The 12,107-nt window shown below is 45.6% G+C and overlaps 1 protein-coding gene and 2 non-coding genes across 6 annotated transcripts in view; 1 reads left to right on the top strand and 2 right to left on the bottom strand.

Annotated features, from left to right (window-relative positions):
* MYH11 (myosin heavy chain 11) overlaps positions 1-12,107 on the bottom strand; it is a 103,103-nt gene that overhangs the window by 34,897 nt on the left and 56,099 nt on the right. For all 4 annotated transcript variants that reach the window (XM_057750398.1, XM_057750397.1, XM_057750400.1 and 1 more), the window contains 4 exons: positions 5,904-5,999; positions 3,566-3,684; positions 2,075-2,227; positions 994-1,167 (listed from right to left, as the gene is read on the bottom strand). In XM_057750398.1, coding sequence (XP_057606381.1) covers positions 994-1,167; positions 2,075-2,227; positions 3,566-3,684; positions 5,904-5,999 — 542 coding nt within the window. The remainder of the gene's footprint in view (positions 1-993; positions 1,168-2,074; positions 2,228-3,565; positions 3,685-5,903; positions 6,000-12,107) is intronic.
* LOC130829619 (U6 spliceosomal RNA) lies at positions 5,535-5,641 on the bottom strand. Its single transcript, XR_009047632.1, has one exon. It is a non-coding gene; the product is annotated as a U6 spliceosomal RNA (small nuclear RNA).
* TRNAG-CCC (transfer RNA glycine (anticodon CCC)) lies at positions 6,078-6,150 on the top strand. Its single transcript has one exon. It is a non-coding gene; the product is annotated as a tRNA-Gly (tRNA).

A 12,107-nucleotide genomic window follows, 5' to 3' on the forward strand; every position in this document is an offset into this window, starting at 1 on the left:
CACCCAAGCCTCAGGGTTGCCAGGAAGCGCTGGCCACCCAAACACGTGCATAGGCTCCACTACCGTATCTGCCTACATATAAAGGTGGATTTACGCCCCCCACACCCCCACCCCCCCCACTCCCCCATCTATCCTCAAAGTATTTTGTGTCCAATGGACCAGCACTAGGAATGGAAGGTCCAGCACCAATAGAACATCTTCACTGCTGCCCCCTAGTGGGCAGCACACACACAACATCACAATGATTTCATAACTTCCAGCAAAGGAATGCATTCCTTTACGTATAAATTCACCTCAGGGTTCCTTTGAATAAAGTGCTTCCCTGTGGCTGAAACAGTTTAAACTAAGGTGTCAGGAGCACTGCCAAATCTGCACATGCCACTGCTCTGTTGGAATGGTCTTCACTTTTTGGAGTCAGATCAGAGGAACCTTACCTGACTATTCTGTCCAAAGCAGGCACCCATAAACCACTCTCCACACTGGCCTTATCAGGGGTTTTAATTGCTTCTTTTGTTTGTCTGGTTTCACTGCCTGCTCCTCTAGGAGGGAAGGGACTGCCTCCATCTCGTGCACTCTTACATCCCAAGCCCCTAAAGAAAGGGCCTGGCACATAGTAGGTGCTCAGTAAACAGTCATTCAATAATTATTTCTTGTGCACCTACTATGTGCACGGTTCTAGGAGTTTGGGATGGGTCAGTGAACAAAACCAAGATCCTTGCCTTTGGGGATGAATGACTGGGAGAGAGGGGAAGGGCAGGGGCAGGGGGTAGTGGGGAGGGGAGGAAAGGGGAGGAACAAAAAAAGAAACACCTTCGATATGAAAATGTGGGTTAAGGCCCCCACGGCCCCCACACACATGATTTTAAGTGTGACTTAGTTCACAAAGATTCAGTTTACAGACTTTCAGGACTCAGTGATGGGGAAAGCCGCACCCGCCTGGAGAGAGTGCAGGGTCTGCGGCTGGCTGCGTGTAAGCGTGATGTGGGGCCTCACCGGCCGCTCGATGAGCTCGATGCACGGCTGCAGGTCCAGCCCGAAATCGATGAAGTTCCACTCGATGCCCTCGCGCTGGTACTCCTCCTGCTCCAGGATGAACATGGTGTGGTTGAAGAGCTGCTGCAGCTTCTCGTTAGTGTAGTTGATGCACAGCTGCTCGAACGAGTTCACCTGAGCACACGACACCGGGGGAGGCCTCGTGAGCATCGCAGTATGAAGTCAGAGGATTCGGGGCCCCAAGGGAGCTCCGTGCTTGAGAGCCACACACTGGACGCCCTTTCCGTGAGGCTGCTTTGCCATTTCAGCACCCAGAGAGGGCTCAGGCCCCAGTGAAGGCTGCCCAGGGTTCACGAGGGCTGGCAGAAGTTACTTATTCTCATGCCACATGGCCCCCACACACATGATTCTAAGGCTGCATATCTCCATCTGCACGATGATTTATGGATAGAATAACCATGTAAGGTATCTCATCACCCCCATTTTGCAGATGTGGAAACTGAGGCTCAGAGGGGGAGTAATTCCATAGTAGATATGTTTTGGAGTATCTCAACATCTTCCCTGTCGCTGAGAACCTCCCTCCAACCCATGGGAGTGGGATCCAGTAGCCACATTTACACTCCATGAAGTACTGAGAGGCCCTAAAAACAGTGCTTGGCTCTGAGGTGACCATGTGGCCCAACTCAGGTAAGAATCAATGAGACTCACTTCCAAGATTTTGGGTGGAACTGCTGGAAAGAATTGGAACTGGTTGGAACTGAGAGACAGCTCTGGAGCGGTGGCAGCCATCTTGCCACCATGCTTAAGAATGAAGCCAAGGTGGAGGATGGCGGAGAGAGGGAGGCAGGAGGAGTTCAGGTCCTGTCTGTTGGATCCAGCTGTACCTCTGGTCTCAGTTTCACAAACCAATACATTCCCTGTTGGATTTCTATCTCTTACACTCTCAAGGATTTAACCTTAACTAGACAGCCTCCCACCCTACAGTAGCCGCCTGCCTTCCTCCAAAATAGTGATTTCTCCAAGTGGAAGCTAATTTCCAGAGAACTGAGACCATGTCTGTCATAATCCCACCAAGCTGTACCTCAAAGATCTCAAATCCAGCAATGTCCAGGATGCCCAGGAATGAAGCCCCTTGCCGGTGGGTCTTGTCCAGGGCTTTGTTCACACGCGTGAGTATCCAGCGGAAAAGGCGTTCATAAGTGGCCTTGGCCAGAGCCTCTACAGCAAAGTCTGCCTGCAGTGGGGTGAGGGGACAAGGTTACTCCCAGTGGGCTGTACTTTCACATAAGCCTGGCCGGTGGCCCTGGATTTTTATTCTCTCTCTACCTATAATCAGTCCTTAAAAAACAAACAAAGAAAAGAAAACTATACCATCTCTACAACCAGCAATAAGGGATAGAGTGGTTAGACCTAAGGAATGGCGATGTGGATAAGTGACCTCTTCCCGTCAGAGGGACCTGGAACAGAGCGGAGGCTGCCCCATCCCAGGGATCATTTAGAGGCTGTCAGTCCTGCCTCTAGAAAGGGTACACAGTCATTTCCAAAAATTAGGTCTGACTTCGTACCTTCAACCAAGAGATCAAGATGAGGTCAGGAATGAGGGACTCTGCTGTCCAGTCAGCGTTGTATCTTCAAAACCTGACACAGGACTTTGATCATTCTAGTATTGGACAGATGAGGGCATCAAAGATGGATGGATGGATGGATGTGAAACCAAGCCCCCCTAAAACCAAGTTCCTCTGCTGAGTGTATGATTAATCTCTATCCAAAATTTTATTCCCTTTCTCATCCCGTACCTGTTCCACGCAGGACTGGAGCAGGGGCAGGGGCTGAAACTGAGCAGGGCCCTGAGAAGCCTTGACAGGCACAAGAGCCCTTCTGTGTCCCCTGGTTCTTGTTTGGAGAAAAAAGCCTCCTAAGCCTTCCCTGATTTCCAAAGAGCAGATTCAAGGAGTGACCCATTAGGGAAGTGAGGGAAGGCAGAAACAAAGGAAGAGCAGTCAAGAAACAATTGTGCAGGGATAAAACTAAGTCCTACTCCCTCCTCATGGGATACATGTAACAGTCTGAATCTGATATAGTCTTGGAGATGTTCTGCAGGAACTAAGACCGCCACCCAGGCGGGGGAGGGGACTACATACACACCTGCACAGACCCCAGACTGGCTGGAACCAGAAGGTTGGTGATTAAGATTCCCGGAACACCATCCTGTTACCTCACCACCAACCAATCAGAAGAAAGTCCCACCCCCTGCAAGCCTCACCCCAAATACTGCCTTTAGAAGCCCTTCCCTTACAGACACCAGGGAGTTCAGCTCTTTTGAGCATGAGCTGCCCGTTCTCCCCTCACTGGGCGCCTGCAGTAAACACTGTCCTTTCCTTCACCACAACCCGGTGTCAGCAAACTGGCCTTGCTGAGTGGTTGGTAAGCGGACCCAAGTTCGGTTAGGTAGCAGATCCATGGGTGGATGGATGGATGCATGGATGGATGGATGGGTAGAAGGGTGGATGGATGGAAGATTCTGCAGGAATAAGTGACAAGTGCAGGAATAAATGGCAAATGCATCATTTACCTGTTCTTTTGTCTGAGCTTTCTGTACCACATCCCGCCCGACTTTGATACGTGGGGTCAGGATGGATCTGGTGAAATCTGTCACATTAATTCCCATGAGGTGGCAAACTTTCTGAGCAGCTGGATGGAGAAAAGAAGCATATTAAGTGTAGGCTTGGAAAAGAAGGCACATCACATGGGATATTTGTGATCTGTGAATACGCTGGTTTTTTCATGCATGACAGTGAACACAGCATGAAAGAGTCCTAAAAACTGCTGTCACTAGTGACCTCACCACCATTGCTTGGCTAGCTTAGGGTCAGAACTAGGTTCAAGTCCTTGCTCCCTTCCACTTCCTAGCCATGTGATTTTGGAAAAACTACTGAACTTCCCAGACTCTTGCTTACAAAAAGGGTCAGCTCTGCAGTACCTTGTTGGGTTGTCAACGGGGTTAGGTGAGGTAGGAATGTACCTGACATATAGTTAAATTCAATAAGCATTTGCCCCACCATTCCAAGATATGTGTTGCAGCATATGTAGTAGAAAAAATACTGGAAACAAATGTCTATCCATAAGGGTGCAAACAAATATATATTGGTATTTTTATAAGATGGAATACCAAATAGCAGTTAAAGCAATGTCCTCACTTTTTCTTTCTCTCTAGGCCAGGGGTTCTCAGCTGGGGATGATTTAGCTCCCATGGGACACTGGCAGTGTCTGGAGACATTTTTGGTTGTCACAACAGGGGATGTCACTGTTAGGAAACACTGATCTAGACAGTGATGAGTATAGAGTAAAAAAAAAAAAAAAGTTGCAGAATGATGCCTACAGTGTGATATCATTCATACAAATTAAAAATACACTCACAAAGCAACACTATATATTGTTCAGATACATGTGTATGAAACTATAAACATAAGACCAGAGGGTATGCGGTAAAGAACAACTGTGGTTGCCAGGAGGTTCAGGGAGAAGAATGGGACTCAGTTGGGAGAATAAGAGATGTCAGTCTTCTCTGTACTGTGTTTTCTTTCATTCTAAAGACAAAGAAGTATTTGAAAATATTCACAAATGTCTATTCTGAATGGTGAACGTGTGGGTTCTTGTTGTATTCATGTAGTTCTGCATTTAAAATCTTTTTCTCCAAAAAAAAAAAAATCCACCATTAGCTGCTTCCTTAATGTGAAGACTAGTGATACACGATGGTTTGGACATGTGAGGTGGATGATAAATCATGTAGTTTAGAATTTTTCCCCATCTCTTTGCAAGGGTGCTCTTTGGGTTTCTCTTTCCCTGAGGATCTCTCCTCAGAGCAAGGATTCCTTTAACTAGCCGTATTTGGGAGTGTGACACACAAGAAACAACTGACAGTCAAACAGGGAGCTTGGAAAAGCAAACCAATATACAGCCTGGGATGGGGGTGTTGAGGCTACAGGTGAGCAGATTGGGAACCTAAGTCATCCTTTTGCATCAGCCGCCAACAAGCATGGTGGTAGCCAGGCCATCTTTTCAAAATACAAAACACTGCTTATTTGCATGTAGGGCTGTCAGATTTAGGAAAAACATACAGGATGCCCAGTGAAATTTGAATTTCAGATAAACAATGAACGTTTTTTAGTATAATTATGCCCCCAATATTGCCTAGGACATACTTACAATTGAAAGTATTTATCTGAACTTCAAATCTCACTGAGCATCCTGTATTTTATCCGACAATCCTCTTTGCAGGGAAACGTGAGGTCTGTCTCCCCAACAAGACCATACATGCCATAAGAAATGGGGCAGTTTCTGTCTCATTTCCCACTCTATTTCAGTGCCCGGCATATAGCAGGTGCTCAAAAATATTTGTTTAACAAAACAAATGAGTGTGGGTTTTTTGTTTTTTGTTTTTTGTTTTTTTTAAGCTCTTTATTTATTTATTTATTTTTTTTGGGGGGTACACCAGGTTCAATCATCTGTTTTTATACACATATCCCCGTATTCCCTCCCTTAAAAATATGGAACGCTTCACGAATTTGCGTGTCATCCTTGCGCAGGAGCCATACTAATCTTCTCTGTATCGTTCCAATTTTAGTATATGTGCTGCTGAAGCGAGCACTGAGTGTGGGTTTTTAGAAGAGACACTTCCTAAGGATCCTGTCTGATCCAAAACTTAGTTTTATCCCTCACACTCTGACTCAAGAGCTTTCCACATAGGATCTTCAGCAATGAAAAGTTTGAAAAAAGAGAGAATTAAGTGATAATCTAATCTAGTTCTTGTTAATACCCCAGATACCCTCATCCAGAAAAATAACCAAATACAATGTGACCTTCCTTCCCATCACCAAAGTCATCAGTTATTACAGAAAAGCAGCAAGTACCTGTGTTATCCGGCATGGACGCCTGGTCTGTGTTTCTTTCCTTCTTGAAGACAATATTGCCAAGTTGCAGGACAGATGACACCACCCTCAATATGGCTGAAGTGAGGAGAAAAGATTAGATAAGACATAGATGCCAATACCAAGGTTTGGAGTCTAGAAGTCACTGAGAGGGCTTCCCTGGTGGTCCAGTGGTTAAGACTCTGCACTCCCAATGCAGGGGGCCCAGGTTCGATCCCTGGTCGGGGAACTAGATCCCATATGCCATGACTAAGTCCTGGTGCAGCCAAATAAATAAATATTTTTTTAAAAAGTCACCAAGGACCCAGAGCCAGTCTATGTCTTTCTGCTAAAGAGACTCAGTTCTGATCTTTTACCAGAAAGTCAAACTACCCCAACTCCCTGCTGAGAGGGGAGAAAACCTAGCTGGGAGAAGCAGGATATTTTTGAATGGTTGTTAAAAACCTTGAGCTACAATGGAATACTATGCAGCAGGGGATGTAAATCTATAGCCAGTGGACCAAATCCGGCCCGCTGCCTGCCACAGTAAATAAAGTTTTATTGGAACCCAGCCACACTCATTCACTTACATACTGTCTATAAACATTTGCATGCTAAATGGCAGAGTTCAACAGTTGCCATGGAGATCATATGGCCCACCAAGGCTCAAATATTTACTCTCTGGCCCTTTACAGAAAAATGTTTGTCAACCCCTTCTATACAGCAAGGAGACTGAATGATTTATGACTACAAACAACAAAATTGCTGTTATCTCATAAATACAAATGCTGACCAAAGGACTCCAAATGCAAACAAGAATATACCATATAAGTCCCATTTATAGAAAGTTCAAGAACAGGCAAAACTATGCAGTTAGAAGTCAGGATGGTGGTCATCCTTGACTGCAGAAGCTACTAGAAGGAATATGATGGAGCTTCATGGGGGCTGGTGGTGTTCATGTTCTTTTAGTTAAAATAGGTACTAGTTACACAGGTGTGTTCAGACACATGGGGAGAGAGGGTAGATGGATGGAAGATGAATTGATGGATGGAAGGATGAATGGATGGATGGATGGAAGGAAAATGGATGATAGATGGATCAATGAATGGATAGATAATGGATGGATCAATCAATGGATTGATGAATAGATAGATGGAGGAGGATGGATAGATGAATGGATGGGGTGACTGATTAGTTGGTTAGTTGGATGGGTGGAGGGAGGACTGATTAATGCAAATGCTTGGCTTTAGATTAACTCAGGTGCAAATCACCCAGGATTTCCAAGAAAAAACCAAACCTAGAGATTCCAGCCTTCCCTGGTTCCTCAGGCCAAACTAGTGGTGTCAACCTTTTACAACAGCTGTCCTCACACCTTAGGGACCCTGGCCAAGCTCAGGTGGAGAAAGGCCTAGATCACCCACCCATGTGCTCCCATCCAGCACTGCAAAAATCTACCCCCCAAAGAGGAAGAAAGCTTCTTTTGACAGGACACAGCTGAGACAGTTTCTTTAATAACATCTATGAAAGGAGCTTAGTAAACTATCAAGTGCAATACTCACAGTTCTTAAACTTCACACCTAAACTAGGGATTTCTGGAATGCCTGGGTAAGCAGTAAACCTTGGGATTTCTCAACCTGGGCACTAGGGAAATTTTGGCCCAGATAATTGGTTGTGGGCGGTGCCCTGTGCATCACTATAGGATGTTTAGCTGCATCCCTGGTCTCTAACCACGAGATGTCAGTAGTGCTACCCTTTCCCAAGTTGTGTCAAAGTCTCCAGACATTGCCAAGTGTCCCCTGGGGGCCGACTCCCCCTGGTTGAGAACCACAGGTCTAAATGAGCAAAGCAGATTGATGGGGACTGTGGGTACTCAAGGGGGCCACAACCCCGCATGAAAGGGGACAGTTGCTACTCCAATCATGGCCCCAGGGGAGGCAAGCCCAGAGCTGCCAGGCTTCTGATTTTTCCAAAGATGATGGAAACACAGATTTTTATGTGAAATCTACCCGGGTTTAAAATTAATGGCTGTGGAGGCCAATCTCTCCTGAAGTCTCAGGCGTTGCTGGTTTGTACTTTTGGTAACATGTCACAGTTACTTTAGATAACATGGTCACAGCAATGACAAAAGAACGGTCACCACTCCCAGGTCACAAGAGCCAGCGGACAGCAAAGTGGCACACTGGAGAGGGCTGCTCAGATGGCGAGGGTGGTGAGGGCTGGCAGGGTGGGGCAGTGGTTGAAAGCCTGCACTCTAGTGTTAGGAAGTCCTGAGTTCAAACCCCAGCTTCACCTTGCTGAGCCTCAGTTTCCCCATCTGCAAATGGAGAGGGTAACAGCAGTACCTGCTTCATAAAGCTTATATCAGGAGAGATGCTGCAAGCCAGGGGCCTGGCCCAGTAGGTGCTACCTAGAAGTAGTCACCAGAAGTGGGTTGACTGGTAGCCCCTCAAAGACATGATCTTCTGGAACCTGTGAACGTGACCTTATTTGGAAAAAAGATCCCTGCAGATGCAACTAAATGAGATCAGCTTAGATTAAACAGGTGGGCCCTAAATCCAATGACAAGTGACCTGATAACAGAGAGAAGAGAAGACACAGAGCAGAAGGAAACATGAAGAAGGAGGCAGGTTGGAGTGATGCACCTACAAGCCAAGGACTGCCAGAAGCCAGGAGAGGGGCCTGGGGTGGGTCCTCCCTCAGAGCCCCTGGAAGGAACCAACCCTGCCCACACCGCAGTTTCAGACTTCTGGCCTCCAGAACCATAAGAGAATAAATTCCTGTTGTTTTAAGCCACCAAGTTTGTGGTAATTTGTTACAGCAAACACAGGAAACTAATATGCCACCCTTATTACTGAGGAACAGGAAACAGGGTTTCCCAACATGTAGCAGACGTACCACATGTACACAAGGTGTACACAGGATGGATGATTTTTTAAAAAAAAATTTATTTATTTATTTATTTGGCTAGTGGGTCTTCGTTGCTGTGTGTGGGCTTTCTCTAGTTGTGACAAGCGGGGGCTACTCTTCATTGCAGTGTGTGGGCTTCTCATTGCAGTGGCTTCTCTTGTTATGGAGCATGGGTTCCAGGTGCAAGGGGTTCAGTAGTTGTGTTACACAGGCTCAGTAATTGTGGTTCGCAGGCTCTAGAGCACAGGCTCAGTAGTTGTGGCACATGGGCTTAGTTGCTCCGTGGCATGTGGGATCTTCCTGGCCCAGGGCTCGAACCTGTGTCTCCTGCATTGGCAGGCAGATTCTTAACAAATGTGCCACCAGGGAAGTCCAGGGTGGATACTTTTAGGGGGTATGTGAAACTTTTAAAACATTTCAATAGTTAGGTAATTTATTTGAAATAGTATAACCAGGACATATACTTAGTGATTTTACAGAATTGTTTAGGACAAAGCCCAGAGTGCAGAAACCCACCTTATGCATGAAAGTATTCAACCACTGGTGATACAGAGGAAACCCAGAAGCAGCATCAGTTGTGAATGACTGCTCTCTGGAAATGGACCCGGACAGGGAGGATCTGAGGACAAGGGCACCGGAGCTAGCTGCCGGGGGTTCACATCCTGACCATGTTATTAGCAGCTGTGTAACTTCAAGGCAGGTATTAGCTTCTCTGGACTCCCATTTTGCCACTGAAGGCCCATAAAAACACCTGCCGCATAGGATTGTCATGAGGATTAGAGGCATAGTACCTAAGCCCAGTCAGCACTCAATGAACAGTAATTGCTATGATGTCACAATGATTATGATGGTCTTTTATACTATTACTAGCTCTTTGTGCAAGCTGGGGCAAGTGTTTCTCCCTTGCTGAGGTCCAGACCAGAGGTGACTGGTCACCTGCAGCATGATGCAGCTCCAGGGCTCAGGGATGACACCACCCTCAGCTCCCCATTTTCCTCTGGCCTCTTTGGGGAGGGCTGGGAGTAGCCCTAGATGTATATTCAGGGTTGGTATACACACGGGTCTAAGTCCGTGTCACATGGGTCGCAGTCATTTGTGCACCCTCATCTTCATGCATGTTCTACAGGCATGCCATCTGCTCTGTTATTTACTTAATATTTTTCTTTACACTCTCTTCTCTTTCCTATGATTCACTTTAGAAGAAAACTTTATCTTAACTGAAAAATCAGCTTCCCTTGCCATAAATAGATGGCAACTATAAAAATAAATACAGGAAAAATAAAGCACATTATCAAATGCTAGCAAGAGCTGGGGGCCTGCCCAAGGGGCTGGGCCTGGGGTCTGCTCTCCAGGGTTGAAAGGGTAATTAGCAAGTGTCAGGAACTGGCTGAAGACCTAGTAGGTGCCAAACTGCTCCTCTCTTTGAAAGGCATCAGGAGAACTGAAAGGGCCTAGAGAAGGGACCAACCATCTCATATGGGCTTCTGCATCACTCATCACCCGGCAAAGCGAGTCCACATTGTAGAACATTCTAGGCTCCTTCTAACCTTGGTTTCCATACCTTGATTCTGACACAGATTTTTTTTTAAGTTTAAAGGACAAAAACCACCTTTCCACAGACAAAAACAGAGCACAGTGAATCACTAAGTCGTGCTCTTGAGATTCCATGCGACCCAAGAGTCCCACCTCCATCAGTGACTTGCTGTGTGTCCTTGGGCAACTTCCTTTACTTCTCTGTGCCTCAGTTCCTCATCTGCAAGTTGGGGTAACAATGGCCACCTTCTAGGGTTGTTGTGACATTAAGTAATGTACATAAAGCACTTAGCATATTGCTTTTTCACCTGTCTTCACTTAAAATATATTACAAGCATTTCTGCACAAGGCAATGTCTTTCTAAGATGATTTAAAAGGTTCTGTTGTTTTCTTTCATAAGGTCAAACAATAATTGAATAAATCTTCTATCAAACAATATTTTTGTTTGTTCCAGTTTTTTATTATTTAAATAAAACTGAACATTCTGGTACATTTTTAAAAAGGGGATTTAGCAAATACCTGGCCCATAGCAAGTACTTAATCATTAGTTGTATTTTTTTTAAAGCAAAGATTAGAAGTAAAACTGACTCATGTTCCAAATAAAATGAATAATTCTTGGAGAGCCAATGTCATTAAGGAAGGGACGCTGTTAGTACTGGATTTTGAAGTAGGATCCCAGCCAAAACCCACAACTGTCACACATTTGTTATCTGACTCACAGAGCCTTCTTTTTCTGGGCCCCAAGTTATCTCTAGAGGAGCTGCCCTTCCTTATACACTGCATTTCGGCAACTGTAGCCTTTATTCTGGGGCTCCAAAGGGGTGTGGGCATGGGAAGAAAGGTAAGTTTTTCACAATCTTGTCCTGGTGTTCCCCAAAGAGATTAACCTGGAACACTGAGGCACATCTAACCCAGAAGGAAAAGTGTTTCCTGAACAGTACAGACACCAGGAATATCTCTATGAGCTTTCCTACTCTCAGTACCAAATGTGTTTCTTGGTCATTGGTTGATGATATTGATCAATACTTGTCCATCACCAAACTGCCTTTCCAGGAAGAACGCAAGTATACCCACTGCCTCATACTCCCCCTCCCCTCCACCTACAGGTTCCTGATGCGGCCAACAACTTCCCTACCTCCAGCTCCAAGAATGGAATAGAGACCATAACAAAGAGACATTACAGAGGTTTCTACAACCCTGGCTCATTGTGAGTAGCTCAGGAATATGCATGTCAGCCTAGGCAATAAGACTCCATTCAGGGACTCAGGTAGAGAATCCACTGCTCTTTTCTGCTGGACACAAACCCAGTGTTTGTAAGGGCTAGAGCCATAGCAGCCATTTGGTTGTCAAGAAACTACTGCCTACTTAAAGACAATGTTGTCATCCTCTGAGTCCCTAGAATTTGCTGTTCCTGAAACCAGTATCCCTGAATTTTTCAGCTCTGTGAGTGAATCATTTTCCTTTTTGCTTAAGCCAATTTGGTCACTTGTAACCAAAAGAGCCCTAACTCATGCAGCCACCTTTCTAAAACACCAATAAACCACCTAAAGTAATATTAATCTTCCTTCTTCTTCTTCTTCTTCTTCTTTTTTTTTTTTTTTGTTTGAGGGAGTGGGGAATTCAGAGAGCAGAAATCTGTCCTGACCAGAAAAAAGTCCCTAACTGATTCCAGTGGCACTGAGGCAGGAAAGACAGGGCCAGGCCCAAGGATAGCCTCCTCATATATAGGCATTAGGCAGAAGGCAAAGCTACCTCCTTGTTTTGCAC

Source organism: Hippopotamus amphibius, chromosome 9 (genome assembly GCF_030028045.1).
Source record: "Hippopotamus amphibius kiboko isolate mHipAmp2 chromosome 9, mHipAmp2.hap2, whole genome shotgun sequence".
NCBI lineage: Eukaryota > Metazoa > Chordata > Mammalia > Artiodactyla > Hippopotamidae > Hippopotamus > Hippopotamus amphibius.